General features: G+C 49.2%; 1 protein-coding gene across 1 annotated transcript in view; it reads left to right on the forward strand.

Annotated features, from left to right (window-relative positions):
• The window catches only part of camk1da (calcium/calmodulin-dependent protein kinase 1Da), a 113,529-nt gene that overhangs the window by 50,419 nt on the left and 48,110 nt on the right, over positions 1 to 15,000 (forward strand). Inside the window, exons 2-3 of the mRNA XM_046328889.1 lie at positions 1,531 to 1,662; positions 4,975 to 5,049. Of these exons, the coding sequence (XP_046184845.1) occupies positions 1,531 to 1,662; positions 4,975 to 5,049 (207 nt within the window). The remainder of the gene's footprint in view (positions 1 to 1,530; positions 1,663 to 4,974; positions 5,050 to 15,000) is intronic.

Genomic DNA, 15,000 nt, shown 5'->3' on the forward strand with positions numbered 1-15,000 from the left:
CTCTCGCTCGCTGTCTCTCTCTTTCTCTCTCGCTCGCTGTCTCTCTTTCTTCTCTCTCTCTCTCTCTCGCTCGCTGTCTCTCTTCTTTCTCTCTCTCTCGCTGTCTCTCTTGCTCTCTCTCGCTCGCTGTCTCTCTCTGCTCTCTCTCTCGCTCGCTGTCTCTCTTGCTCTCTCTCGCTCGCTGTCTCTCTTGCTCTCTCTCGCTCGCTGTCTCTCTTGCTCTCTCTCGCTCGCTGTCTCTCTTGCTGTCTCTCTCGCTCGCTGTCTCTCTTGCTCTCTCTCGCTCGCTGTCTCTCTCTTTCTCTCTCGCTCGCTGTCTCTCTCTTTGTCTCTCTCGCTCGCTGTCTCTCTCTCTCTCTCTCTCGCTGTCTCTCTCTTTCTCTCTCTCGCTCGCTGTCTCTCTCTCTCTCTCTCGCTCGCTGTCTCTCTCTTTCTCTCTCTCTCGCTTGCTGTCTCTCTCTCTCTCTCTCGCTTGCTGTCTCTCTCTCTCTCTCGCTTGCTGTCTGTCTCTCTTGCTCTGTCTCTCTCTCTCTCTCGCTGTCTCTCTCTGCTCTCTCTCTCGCTGTCTCTCTCTCTCTCTCTTGCTCTCTCTCTCGCTCGCTGTCTCTCTCTCTCTCGCTGTCTCTCTCGCTCGCTGTCTCTCTCGCTGTCTCGCTGTCTCTCTCGCTCGCTGTCTCTCTCGCTCTCTGTCTCTCTCGCTGTCTGTCTCTCTCTCTCGCTCGCTCGCTGTCTCTCTCTCTCTCTCTCTCTCTCGCTCTGTCTCTCTCTCTCTCTCTCTCGCTGTCTCTCTCTCTCTCTCTCTCGCTGTCTCTCTCTTGCTCTCTCTCTCGCTGTCTCTCTCTTTTCTCTCTCGCTGTCTCTCTCTCTCGCTCTCTCTCGCTCGCTGTCTCTCTCTCTCTCTCGCTCTCTGTCTCTTCGCTCTCTCTCTCTGTCTCTCTCGCTCTCTCGCTGTCTCTCTCTCTCTCTCTCTCTCGCTGTCTCTCTCTCTCTCTCTCGCTCGCTGTCTCTCTCTCTTTCTCTCTCGCTCGCTCTCTTGTCTCTCTTCGCTCTCTCTCTCGCTCGCTGTCTCTCTCTCGCTCGCTGTCTCTCTCTCTCTCTCGCTCTCGCTCGCTGTCTCTCTCTTTCTCTCTCGCTGTCTCTCTCTTTCTCTCTCGCTTCTCTCTCTCGCTTGCTGTCTCTCTTGCTCTCTCTCGCTCGCTGTCTCTCTTGCTCTCTCTCGCTCGCTGTCTCTTGCTCTCTCTCTCTCGCTCGCTGTCTCTCTTGCTCTCTCTTTCTCTTGCTGTCTCTCTCGCTCGCTGTCTCTCTCGCTCGCTGTCTCTCTCGCTCGCTGTCTCTCTCGCTGTTGCCCTCGCTGTCTCTCGCTGTCGCTCTCGCTGTCTCTCTCGCTGTCTGTCTCTCTCTCATGGAAACCTTGTTAACTTGTTTTGCTCTTTCATGTCTGTGTTTAGTGTCTGCACTTGTGTTGAATGGTCTTACACGATTGCTAATTGATTAATCAAATGTTTTCTCTTTCTCATTTCTCTCTCCTAGTGGGGCATTCTCTGAGGTGGTGTTGGCCCAGGAGAGGTCTACGGGGAAGATGTTTGCTGTGAAGTGTATCCCCAAGAAGGCCCTGAAGGGGAAAGAGAGCAGCATCGAGAACGAGATCACCGTGCTCCGCAAGTAAGTCTCCCACCTACCTTCTCCTCCCTAACACCTGTTACCCTGGCGACCGAACGGAAAACACAGCCGCCCGTCACCATCACGCTCGCTTCCCTCCCACTACTCCCCATTCACTGTTATCTTTAGGTCACGATCCACAGTCTCACACTGACAGAAGAGGAGATCAGAGTAGGTAGAAACTATAGAAAATGTCCTGTCTCCTATTTATTTTCTTAGTGACCTTGTTTCCTAAGTGCTGATACTGTACTGAATGTTCATTCTAATCTTTTCTCCCAGTGAGAAACTCTCATGTATTTTACACTTATTATTCATACATATTGTCAGGTAGCTGAGTAGAGGTCTGTATGAACACACACACACACGCACCCACACACCTACGGGATAAAACTCAAGACATTGATCTCCACGTCACTAGATAATACAGTAATCCCTCTCCCCTGCTTGGACTTGGCTGTGCTTGTGAGCGTGTGTGTATGGTCAGATATCACCTTGGATCTGGCCCAGTGCTCAGTAGTTCTACAAGGTCTCACTCATTCACTCTCTCGCCCACTCACTCACTCAAAAGTCCAGAAGTAAGCGGCTACAGTATGTGTTGGTGTTATTATTGCAGTATACCATGCGTGTTCCCTAGGGACAGGAGAGACACCACTGACCCTGGCAATATTTATGGGGGATAGGTGTTGTCACTGTGATCCAGTCAGTGGGGGGGGGGGGTAGCCCAGCCTAGCCCAGCCTCTGACGCCTTCCATGTTTGACCTTCGGCTTTCTGCCACTCCCAGCATCTCCTGGCAACCAGCTGATTGACAGGCTAATATGGCCGGAGGTCACAAGACACACCTCCTCAAGGTCAGTGCTTCATATCTTAAGTGTCATTCACATGTACTTTATATATACAAAGTATGTGGATGGCCTTCAAATTACTGTATTTGGCTATTTCAGCCACACCCTTTGCTGACAGGTGTATAAAATCGAGCACACAGCCATGCGATCTCCATAGACAAACATTGGCAGTAGAATGGCCTTACTGAAGAGCTCAGGGACGTTCAACGTGGCACCGTCATAGGATGCCACCTTTCCAACAAGTTTGTCAAATTTCTGCCCTGCTAGAGCTGCCCCGGTCAACTGTAAGTGCTGTTATTGTGAAGTGGAAGCGTCTAGGAGCAACAACGTCTCAGCCGTGAAGTGGTAGGCCACACAAGCTTACAGAACGGGACTGCCAAGTGCTGAAGCACGTAGTGCATAGAAATGGTCTGTCCTTGGTTGCAACACTCACTACTGGGTTCCAAACTCCCTCTGGAAGCAACGTCAGCACAATAACTGTTTGTTGGGAGCTTCATAAAAGGAGTTTCCTTGGCCGAGCAGACTCACACAAGCCTAACGTCACCATTTGCAATGCCAACCGTCGGCTGGAGTGGTGTAAAGCTCGCCACCATTGGACACTGGAGCAGTGGAAAGACGTTCTCTGGAGTGATGAATCACGCTTCGCCATCTGGCAGTCCGATGGACTAATCTGGGGATTGGTGGATTGCCAGGAGAATGCCACCTGCCCCAATGCATAGTGCCAACTGTAACGTTTGGTGGTGGAGGAATAATGGTCTGGGGATGTTTTTCATGGTTAGTTCCAGTGAAGGGAAATCTTAACGCTACAGCATACAATGACATTCTAGATGATTCTGTGCTTCCAACTTTGTGGCAATGGTTTGGGGAAGGCCCTTTCCTGTTTCAGCATGACAATTTCCCCGTGCACAAAGAGGTCCATACAGAAATGGTTTGTCGATCGATGTGGAAGAACTTGAATGGCTTGCACAGTGCCCTGACCTCAACCCCATCGAACACATTTGGGATAATTTGGAACAAGACTATTAGCCAGGCCTAATTGCCCAACATCAGTGACCGACCTCACTAATGCTCTTGTGGCTGAATGGAAGCAATATTACAACATCGCGTGGAAAGGCTTCCCAGAAGAGTAGAGGATGTTATAGCAGCAAAGGGAGGACCAACTAGATATTAATGCCCATGATTTTGGAATGAAATGTTTGACTAGCAGGCGTCCACATACTTTTGAATATGTAGTATATATGTATACACTTCGTGGTCAAGTGTGAACACACATTCAGAAACACACGCGTGTCAAAAATCGAGAACTGGCGCGCACACACACATTCACAAAGAAATGATCAGGTTCTCTTTCTCCCTCTCTTGCTCTGTGAAGTTAGGGTATAGTGTCGTGCCACAGTCTCTGCCCACTCTGTTGCCTACTAGTTTATTTGGATCCTGCAGCTCGACAGGGATTCTCTCACACACACACACACACGGCCTTCTCTAAGAGACAGAGAATCAGTTGCCAAATAATAAGGCATTAACTGTGGAAGGATTTGTCATGTAATGACTGCAGATCAGGAATCCTCTCTCTACTCTGAGGTTCCCATCTGCTTTACCCTTCCATGATCCCAGGGAGAGTTTAAACACACACCATTCTCCCAGGTGTTCTCATCTCAACAATCTCTCCTCAGACTGTTTATGACTCATATCTCTACGCTCCACCGCTCGCTACGAGCTCAGAGATCACACACTCCTAATGCATGTACTGAACTCCCCACCTGCTCACGCTTCCTGTGTGTGTGTGTGTACAGTATTATTCCCCCCTTGTGATAACATCATCGGCAAATGGGTCACGAGGCATCGAAGACACCCACACAGACCGACCACCACCACTGCAGCACACCCACACAGACCGACCACCACCACTGCAGCACACCCACACAGACCCACCACCACTGCAGCACACCCACACAGACCGACCACCACCACTGCAGCACACCCACACAGACCGACCACCACCACTGCAGCACACCCACACAGACCGACCACCACCACTGCAGCACACCCACACAGACCGACCACCACCACTGCAGCACACCCACACAGACCGACCACCACCACTGCAGCACACCCACACAGACCGACCACCACCACTGCAGCACACCCACACAGACCGACCACGCACACAGACCAGCAGCACAAGCATGTCCCATGTGTACACTACACTTTCACCATGGACCAGTTACTATGGCGAGGCCTGAGTATGGTGTTGACTGTATCAATAGAGACAGAAAGGAGGGAAAGGGTTAGGATAAGGCTTGGGCTTATGTTTTATGTTCAGGTTTAGTAAGTGTTTGAGATGACTCTAGAGCTGAGGTAAAGGTGGTGTAGATGGGGGTTGAGACAGTCTGGGATCGGATCATCTGTTTGAAGGGTTATAGTTATACATGACTAATAGACTAACGTTGTCTGTGTTTTCTGTCCCTCCAGAATCAAGCATGAGAACATAGTGGCTTTGGAGGACATCTATGAGAGTTCCAACCACCTCTACCTGATCATGCAGCTGTAAGTTCTCGCTCTCTCTCGCTCTCTCTTGCGCTCTCTCTCGCTCTCTCTCGCTCTCTGTCTCTCGCTCTCTCTCGCTCTCGCTCTCTCTCGCTCTCTGTCTCTCTCGCTCTCTGTCCCTCTCGCTCTCTGTCCCTCTCGCTCTCTGTCCCTCTCGCTCTCTGTCCCTCTCGCTCTCTGTCCCTCTCGCTCTCTGTCCCTCTCGCTCTCTGTCCCTCTCGCTCTCTGTCCCTCTCGCCCTCTGTCGCTCTGTGTCCCCCTCTGTCGCTTTCTCCTTCTGACTGTCTCGGTCTCACTCAGCACCCAGGCAGGGGGGGACTGTTTTACCTTTACACATATACACACACTTTATAAGCCCTCATTACTCTAATTAGACTTCCATTAAGACTGTCTACAGGAGAGGGAATGGGACCTGGCTCGTAGCGCTCAGCTAACGTTTACGTAACATTACTCTAACGTTACAGCAAGGCTAACGTGCCACTGCACTCCTGGCCACATTAATCAGCTGGAGTTATATCAGTCTGTCGAGGAGGGCGAGGAGTTATGGATTAAAGTGTGTTGTCAGTTATGTAAGTGTGTGTGTGTGTGCAGGAAAGTAGAGCACTTCTTAACTTTGATCATTTCATTTAGGTTATTGCTGAGTCACGGCACACAATGTTATTAATTTCAGTGCTAACAGGCTGTCGAATTGAGAACAGAGGAGAACACCGGCCACCGTCTTTCACTTCACTCTTCTTCCAGTCTTCTGCCTCGCTCACCCTTCGCTTGTCTCTCTCTTCTCCTTTCTTTCTTCTCCCCCCTCACACCTCATCTTTCCTCACCTCTCACCTTTTCCCCTTACCTCTCCCCTCACCTGCAGCAGGTGTGAAATGATTCTCCTCTGCAGCAAGGCACCTTCTCATTTCAGGCTCTAATAAAGGTCACCTCACTCCACTTATGACACTTAACTTGGTAGAAGCAGGAATAACACCTCAGCAGGTAGGAATCTCAGCACTCATCGTAGATTTGAGTCGGTACACATCTGAGTCCATGTATCAAGCATCACCTCTGAGTATTTATTTGATTTATTTATTTAACCTTTATTTAACTAGGCAAGTCAGTTAAGAACAAAGTCTTATTTACAATTACGGCCTTCCCCGGCCAAACCAGGATGACGCTGGGCCAATTGTGCGCCGTCCTATGGGACTCCCAATCACGGCTGGATGTGATACAGTGTGGATAGGAATCATCCTCAGAGGTTGACAGGTGTGGTCTGATATACAGTACCTGTGCTCTGAGTTGGATTTAACTTTGCGCTGAGTTTAACACATCAGGTCTGATATACCTGCACTCGGGAGTTTGACAGATCGGGTTTGATTTAACAGCGTCTGTGCTCAGAGTTTGACATGCTATGTCTGATCTAGCTGAGATTAGTTAGTTGGGTCTGGTGTGGTGCTTCCATCTCTGGTTGGATGAAGAGCTGCTGTCTACAGCGATCTACAACCATGTCATCACCACATGGCTGATACATCCAATCCTGCTCAAATAAGTGAGGGTGAGATGGATGGAGAGGGAACGGTATGCCAGGCAGATGGAAGTGTGATATGAGAGGGAGAAGAGAGGGAGCGTTATGTCAGGCAGATGGAAGTGTGATATGAGAGAGAGAGAGACAGTTGTAGAGAGAGAGGAGAGAGACAGTTGTAGAGAGAGAGAGAGACAGTTGTAGAGCGAGCCGAGAGAGAGAGCGAGACAGTTGTAGAGCGAGCCGAGAGAGAGAGCGAGACAGTTGTAGAGAGAGAGAGAGAGCGAGACAGTTGTAGAGAGAGCGAGACAGTTGTAGAGAGAGCGAGACAGTTGTAGAGAGAGCGAGACAGTTGTAGAGAGAGCGAGACAGTTGTAGAGAGAGAGAGACAGTTGTAGAGAGAGCGAGACAGTTGTAGAGAGAGCGAGACAGTTGTAGAGAGAGCGAGACAGTTGTAGAGAGAGCGAGACAGTTGTAGAGAGAGCGAGACAGTTGTAGAGAGAGCGAGACAGTTGTAGAGAGAGCGAGACAGTTGTAGAGAGAGCGAGACAGTTGTAGAGAGAGCGAGACAGTTGTAGAGAGAGAGACAGTTGTAGAGAGAGCGAGACAGTTGTAGAGAGAGCGAGACAGTTGTAGAGAGAGCGAGACAGTTGTTGTAGAGAGAGCGAGACAGTTGTAGAGAGAGCGAGACAGTTGTAGAGAGAGCAGTTGTAGACAGACAGTTGTAGAGAGAGCGAGACAGTTGTAGAGAGAGCGAGACAGTTGTAGAGAGAGCGAGACAGTTGTAGAGAGAGTTGAGACAGTTGTAGAGAGAGCAGTTGTAGAGAGAGCAGACAGTTGTAGAGAGAGGGAGAGACAGTTGTAGAGAGAGCGAGAGAACAGTTGTAGAGAGAGCGAGACAGACAGTTGTAGAGAGAGCGAGACAGTTGTAGAGAGAGCGAGACAGTTGTAGACAGTTGTAGAGAGAGGGAGACAGTTGTAGAGAGAGAGAGACAGTTGTAGAGAGAGGGAGAGACAGTTGTAGAGAGAGCGAGACAGTTGTAGAGAGAGCGAGACAGTTGTAGAGAGAGAGAGAGACAGTTGTATAGAGAGAGAGAGAGACAGTTGTATAGAGAGAGGGAGAGACAGTTGTAGAGAGCGAGACAGTTGTAGAGAGAGAGAGACAGTTGTAGAGAGAGCGAGACAGTTGTAGAGAGAGAGAGAGAGAGAGAGAGACAGTTGTAGAGAGAGAGAGACAGTTGACAGTTGTAGAGAGAGAGACAGTTGTAGAGAGAGAGAGAGAGAGAGAGACAGTTGTAGAGAGAGAGAGACAGTTGTAGAGAGAGAGAGACAGTTGTAGAGAGAGACAGAGACAGTTGTAGAGAGAGAGAGACAGTTAGAGTAGACAGTTGTAGAGAGAGAGAGACAGAGAGAGTTGAGAGTTGTAGAGAGAGAGACAGTTGTAGAGAGAGAGAGACAGTTGTAGAGAGAGACAGTTGTAGAGAGAGAGAGACAGTTGTAGAGAGAGAGAGAGAGAGAGAGAGACAGTTGTAGAGAGAGAGAGAGAGAGAGAGAGACAGTTGTAGAGAGAGAGAGAGACAGTTGTAGAGAGAGAGAGAGAGAGTTGTAGAGAGAGAGAGAGACAGTTGTAGAGAGAGAGGAGAGACAGTTGTAGAGAGAGAGAGAGACAGTTGTAGAGAGAGAGGAGAGAGACAGTTGTAGAGAGAGAGTTAGGAGAGACAGTTGTATAGAGAGAGAGAGACAGTTGTAGAGAGAGAGAGACAGTTGTAGAGAGAGAGAGAGAGAGACAGTTGTAGAGAGAGAGAGACAGTTGTAGAGAGAGAGAGAGAGAGAGAGAGACAGTTGTAGAGAGAGAGAGAGAGAGAGAGAGAGAGAGAGAGAGTAGAGAGAGCGAGACAGTTGTAGAGAGAGAGAGAGAGACAGAGACAGTTGAGAGAGAGAGAGAGAGAGAGACAGTTGTAGAGAGAGAGAGAGACAGTTGTAGAGAGAGAGACAGTTGTAGAGAGAGAGAGACAGTTGTAGAGAGAGAGAGACAGTTGTAGAGAGAGAGAGGGACAGTTGTAGAGAGAGAGAGAGACAGTTGTAGAGAGAGAGAGACAGTTGTAGAGAGAGACAGTTGTAGAGAGAGAGAGACAGTTGTAGAGAGAGAGAGACAGTTGTAGAGAGAGAGAGAGACAGTTGTAGAGAGAGAGAGGGACAGTTGTAGAGAGAGAGAGAGACAGTTGTAGAGAGAGAGAGAGACAGTTGTAGAGAGAGAGAGAGACAGTTGTAGAGAGAGAGGGAGAGACAGTTGTAGAGAGAGGGAGAGACAGTTGTAGAGAGAGAGGGAGACAGTTGTAGAGAGAGGAGAGACAGTTGTAGAGAGAGAGAGAGAGAGAGACAGTTGTAGAGAGAGAGAGAGACAGTTGTAGAGAGAGAGAGAGAGAGAGACAGTTGTAGAGAGAGAGAGACAGTTGTAGAGAGAGAGAGAGAGAGAGAGAGAGAGAGACAGTTGTAGAGAGAGAGAGGGACAGTTGTAGAGAGAGAGAGACAGTTGTAGAGAGAGAGGGACAGTTGTAGAGAGAGAGAGACAGTTGTAGAGAGAGAGAGACAGTTGTAGAGAGAGAGAGACAGTTGTAGAGAGAGAGAGACAGTTGTAGAGAGAGAGAGACAGTTGTAGAGAGAGAGGGACAGTTGTAGAGAGAGGGGACAGTTGTAGAGAGAGAGGGACAGTTGTAGAGAGAGAGGGACAGTTGGAGAGAGAGAGGGAGAGAGAGAGTTGTATAGAGAGAGGGAGAGACAGTTGTATAGAGAGAGGGAGAGACAGTTGTATAGAGAGAGGGAGAGACAGTTGTATAGAGAGAGGGAGAGACAGTTGTATAGAGAGAGGGAGAGACAGTTGTATAGAGAGAGGGAGAGACAGTTGTATAGAGGGAGAGACAGTTGTATAGAGAGAGAGAGAGACAGTTGTAGAGAGAGAGAGATCATAGATCATCAAGGACATCAACCACCCGAACCACTGCCTGTTCACCCCGCTATCATCCAGAAGGCGAGGTCAGTACAGGTGCATCAAAGCTGGGACCGAGAGACTGAAAAACAGCTTCTATCAAGGCCATCAGACTGTTAAATAGCCACCACTAACATTGAGTGGCTGCTGCCAACACACTGTCATTGACACTGACCCAACCCCAGCCACTTTAATAATGGGAATTGATGGGAAATTATGTAAATATATCACTAGCCACTTTAAACAATGCTACCTTAGATAATGTTACTTACCCTACATTATTCATCTCATATGCATACGTATATACTGTACTCTCCATTTACATTTACATTTAAGTCATTTAGCAGACGCTCTTATCCAGAGCGACTTACAAATTGGTGCATTCACCTTATGACATCCAGTGGAACAGCCACTTTACAATAGTGCATCTATATATCCTATCCTAGGTATTCCTTAAAGAGGTGGGGTTTCAGGTGTCTCCGGAAGGTGGTGATTGACTCCGCTGTCCTGGCGTCGTGAGGGAGTTTGTTCCACCATTGGGGGGCCAGAGCAGCGAACAGTTTTGACTGGGCTGAGCGGGAACTGTACTTCCTCAGTGGTAGGGAGGCGAGCAGGCCAGAGGTGGATGAACGCAGTGCCCTTGTTTGGGTGTAGGGCCTGATCAGAGCCTGGAGGTACTGAGGTGCCGTTCCCCTCACAGCTCCGTAGGCAAGCACCATGGTCTTGTAGCGGATGCGAGCTTCAACTGGAAGCCAGTGGAGAGAGTGGAGGAGCGGGGTGACGTGAGAGAACTTGGGAAGGTTGAACACCAGACGGGCTGCGGCGTTCTGGATGAGTTGTAGGGGTTTAATGGCACAGGCAGGGAGCCCAGCCAACAGCGAGTTGCAGTAATCCAGACGGGAGATGACAAGTGCCTGGATTAGGACCTGCGCCGCTTCCTGTGTGAGGCAGGGTCGTACTCTGCGGATGTTGTAGAGCATGAACCTACATGAACGGGCCACCGCCTTGATGTTAGTTGAGAACGACAGGGTGTTGTCCAGGATCACGCCAAGGTTCTTAGCGCTCTGGGAGGAGGACACAATGGAGTTGTCAACCGTGATGGCGAGATCATGGAACGGGCAGTCCTTCCCCGGGAGGAAGAGCAGCTCCGTCTTGCCGAGGTTCAGCTTGAGGTGGTGATCCGTCATCCACACTGATATGTCTGCCAGACATGCAAAGATGCGATTCGCCACCTGGTCATCAGAAGGGGGAAAGGAGAAGATTAATTGTGTGTCGTCTGCATAGCAATGATAGGAGAGACCATGTGAGGTTATGACAGAGCCAAGTGACTTGGTGTATAGCGAGAATAGGAGAGGGCCTAGAACAGAGCCCTGGGGGACACCAGTGGTGAGAGCGTGTGGTGAGGAGACAGATTCTCGCCACGCCACCTGGTAGGAGCGACCTGTCAGGTAGGACGCAATTCAAGCGTGGGCCGCGCCGGAGATGCCCAACTCGGAGAGGGTGGAGAGGAGGATCTGATGGTTCACAGTATCGAAGGCAGCCGATAGGTCTAGAAGGATGAGAGCAGAGGAGAGAGAGTTAGCTTTAGCAGTGCGGAGCGCCTCCGTGATACAGAGAAGAGCAGTCTCAGTTGAATGACTAGTCTTGAAACCTGACTGATTTGGATCAAGAAGGTCATTCTGAGAGAGATAGCGGGAGAGCTGGCCAAGGACGGCACGTTCAAGAGTTTTGGAGAGAAAAGAAAGCAGGGATACTGGTCTGTAGTTGTTGACATCGGAGGGATCGAGTGTAGGTTTTTTCAGAAGGGGTGCAACTCTCGCTCTCTTGAAGACGGAAGGGACGTAGCCAGCGGTCAGTGATGAGTTGATGAGCGAGGTGAGGTAAGGGAGAAGGTCTCCGGAAATGGTCTGGAGAAGAGAGGAGGGGATAGGGTCAAGCGGGCAGGTTGTTGGGCGGCCGGCCGTCACAAGACGCGAGATTTCATCTGGAGAGAGAGGGGAGGAAGAGGTCAGAGCACAGGGTAGGGCAGTGTGAGCAGAACCAGAGGTGTCGTTTGACTTAGCAAACGAGGATCGAATGTCGTCGACCTTTTCAAAATGGTTGACGAAGTCATCTGCAGAGAGGGAGGAGGGGGGGAGGATTCAGGAGGGAGGAGAAGGTGGCAAAGAGCTTCCTAGGGTTAGAGGCAGATGCTTGGAATTTAGAGTGGTAGAAAGTGGCTTTAGCAGCAGAGACAGAGGAGGAAAATGTAGAGAGGAGGGAGTGAAAGGATGCCAGGTCCGCAAGGAGGCGAGTTTTCCTCCATTTCCGCTCGGCTGCCCGGAGACCTGTTCTGTGAGCTCTCAATGAGTCGTCGAGCCACGGAGCGGGAGGGGAGGACCGAGCCGGCCTGGAGGATAGGGGACATAGAGAGTCAAAGGATGCAGAAAGGGAGGAGAGGAGGGTTGAGGAGGCAGAATCAGGAGATAGGTTGGAGAAGGTTTGAGCAGAGGGAAGAGATGATAGGATGGAAGAGGAGAGAGTAGCGGGGGAGAGAGAGCGGAGGTTGGGACGGCGCGATACCATCGGAGTAGGGGCAGTGTGGGAAGTGTTGGATGAGAGCGAGAGGGAAAGGGAAAAGGATACAAGGTAGTGGTCGGAGACTTGGAGGGGAGTTGCAATGAGATTAGTGGAAGAACAGCATCTAGTAAAGATGAGGTCGAGCGTATTGCCTGCCTTGTGAGTAGGGGGGGAAGGTGAGAGGGTGAGGTCAAAAGAGGAGAGGAGTGGAAAGAAGGAGGCAGAGAGGAATGAGTCAAAGGTAGACGTGGGGAGGTTAAAGTCGCCCAGAACTGTGAGAGGTGAGCCGTCCTCAGGAAAGGAGCTTATCAAGGCATCAAGCTCATTGATGAACTCTCCGAGGGAACCTGGAGGGCGATAAATGATAAGGATGTTAAGCTTGAAAGGGCTGGTAACTGTGACAGCATGGAATTCAAAGGAGGCGATAGACAGATGGGTAAGGGGAGAAAGAGAGAATGACCACTTGGGAGAGATGAGGATCCCGGTGCCACCACCCCGCTGACCAGAAGCTCTCGGGGTGTGCGAGAACACGTGGGCGGACGAAGAGAGAGCAGTCGGAGTAGCAGTGTTATCTGTGGTGATCCATGTTTCCGTCAGTGCCAAGAAGTCGAGGGACTGGAGGGAGGCATAGGCTGAGATGAACTCTTGCCTTGTTGGCCGCAGATCGGCAGTTCCAGAGGCTACCGGAGACCTGGAACTCCACGTGGGTCGTGCGCGCTGGGACCACCAGATTAGGGTGGCCGCGGCCACGCGGTGTGGAGCGTTTGTATGGTCTGTGCAGAGAGGAGAGAACAGGGATAGACAGACACATAGTTGACAGGCTACAGAAGAGGCTACGCTAATGCAAAGGAGATTAGAATGACAAGTGGACTACACGTCTCGAATGTTCAGAAAGTTAAGTTTACGTAGCAAGAATCTTATTGACTAAAATGATTAAAATGATACAGTACTGCTGAAGTAGGCTAGCTGGCAGTGGCTGCGTTGTTGACTTTGTAGGCTAGCTGGCAGTGGCTGCGTTGTTGACACTACACTAATCAAGTCGTTCCGTTGAGTGTAATAGTTTCTACAGTGCTGCTATTCGGGGGCTAGCTAGCAGTGTTGATTACGTTACGTTGCGTTAAAAGAACGACAATAGCTGGCTAGCTAACCTAGAAAATCGCTCTAGACTACACAATTATCTTTGATACAAAGATGGCTATGTAGCTAGCTATGTAGCTAGCTACGATCAAACAAATCAAACCGTTGTACTGTAATGAAATGAAATGAAAATGTGATATTACCTGTGGAGCGAAGCGGAATGCGACCGGGTTGTTGAGTTCTATTCGGTAGACGTTGGCTAGCTGTTGGCTAGCTAGCAGTGTCTCCTACGTTAAGGACGACAAATAGCTGGCTAGCTAACCTAGGTAAATTAAGATAATCACTCTAAGACTACACACTCTAAACTACACAATTATCTTGGATACGAAGACAGCAAAGACAACTATGTAGCTAGCTAACACTACACTAATCAAGTCGTTCAGTTGAGTGTAATAGTTTCTACAGTGCTGCTATTCGGTAGACGGTGGACGTTTGCTAGCTGGCTAGCTGCTGGGCAGATAGTAGTGTAGACTACGTTAGGACAACGAAATACGATAATTACGCAATTATCTTTGATACAAAGACGGCTATGTAGCTAGCTAAGAAGAAATTGCTAAGATTAGACAAATCAAACCGTTGTACTATAATGAAATATAATGAAAAGTTATACTACCTGCGGACCGAAGTGGGGATGCGACCGCTCGCTGTCTACATCATCGACTGCATCCTTATGTAATACATGTATCACTAGCCACTTTAACTATGCCACTTTGTTTAGTTTGTCTACATACTCATCTCATATGTATATACTGTACTCGATACCGTCTACTGTATGCTGCTCTGTACCATCACTCATTCATATATCCTTATGTACATATTCTTTATCCCCTTAGACTGTGTATAAGACAGTAGTTTTGGAATTGTTAGTTAGATTACTTGTTGGTTATTGTCGGAACTAGAAGCACAAGCATTTCGCTACACTCGCATTAACATCTGCTAACCATGTGTATGTGACAAATAAAATTTGATTTGATTTAGAGAGACAGTTGTAGGGAGAGAGAAACAGTTGTAGGGAGAGAGAGACAGTTGTAGAGAGGGAGAGAGAGACAGTTGTAGAGAGGGAGAGAGAGACAGTTGTAGAGGAGAGAGAGACAGTTGTAGAGAGAGAGAGACAGTTGTAGGGAGAGAGAGACAGTTGTAGGGAGAGAGAGACAGTTGTAGAGAGAGAGAGAGACAGTTGTAGAGAGAGAGAGACAGTTGTAGAGAGGGAGAGAGACAGTTGTAGAGAGGGAGAGAGACAGTTGTAGAGAGGGAGAGAGACAGTTGTAGAGAGGGAGAGAGACAGTTGTAGAGAGAGAGAGACAGTTGTAGAGAGAGAGAGACAGTTGTAGAGAGAGAGAGACAGTTGTAGAGAGAGAGACAGTTGTAGAGAGAGAGACAGTTGTAGAGGAGAGAGACAGTTGTAGAGAGAGAGAGAGACAGTTGTAGAGAGAGAGAGAGACAGTTGTAGAGAGAGAGAGAGACAGTTGTAGAGAGAGAGAGAGAGACAGTTGTAGAGAGAGAGAGAGACAGTTGTAGAGAGAGAGAGACAGTTGTAGAGAGAGAGAGAGACAGTTGTAGAGAGGAGAGAGAGACAGTTGTAGAGAGGAGAGACAGTTGTAGAGAGGAGAGAGTTGTAGAGAGAGAGAGACAGTTGTAGAGGAGAGAGACAGTTGTAGAGGAGAGACAGAGAGAGACAGTTGTAGAGGAGACAGTTGTAGAGAGACAGTTGTAGAGAGAGAGAGACAGTTGTAGAGAGAGAGTTGTAGACAGTTGTAGAGAGAGAGAG

This window comes from Oncorhynchus gorbuscha, linkage group LG25, assembly GCF_021184085.1.
Source record: "Oncorhynchus gorbuscha isolate QuinsamMale2020 ecotype Even-year linkage group LG25, OgorEven_v1.0, whole genome shotgun sequence".
In the NCBI taxonomy this organism is placed as follows: Eukaryota; Metazoa; Chordata; class Actinopteri; order Salmoniformes; family Salmonidae; genus Oncorhynchus; species Oncorhynchus gorbuscha.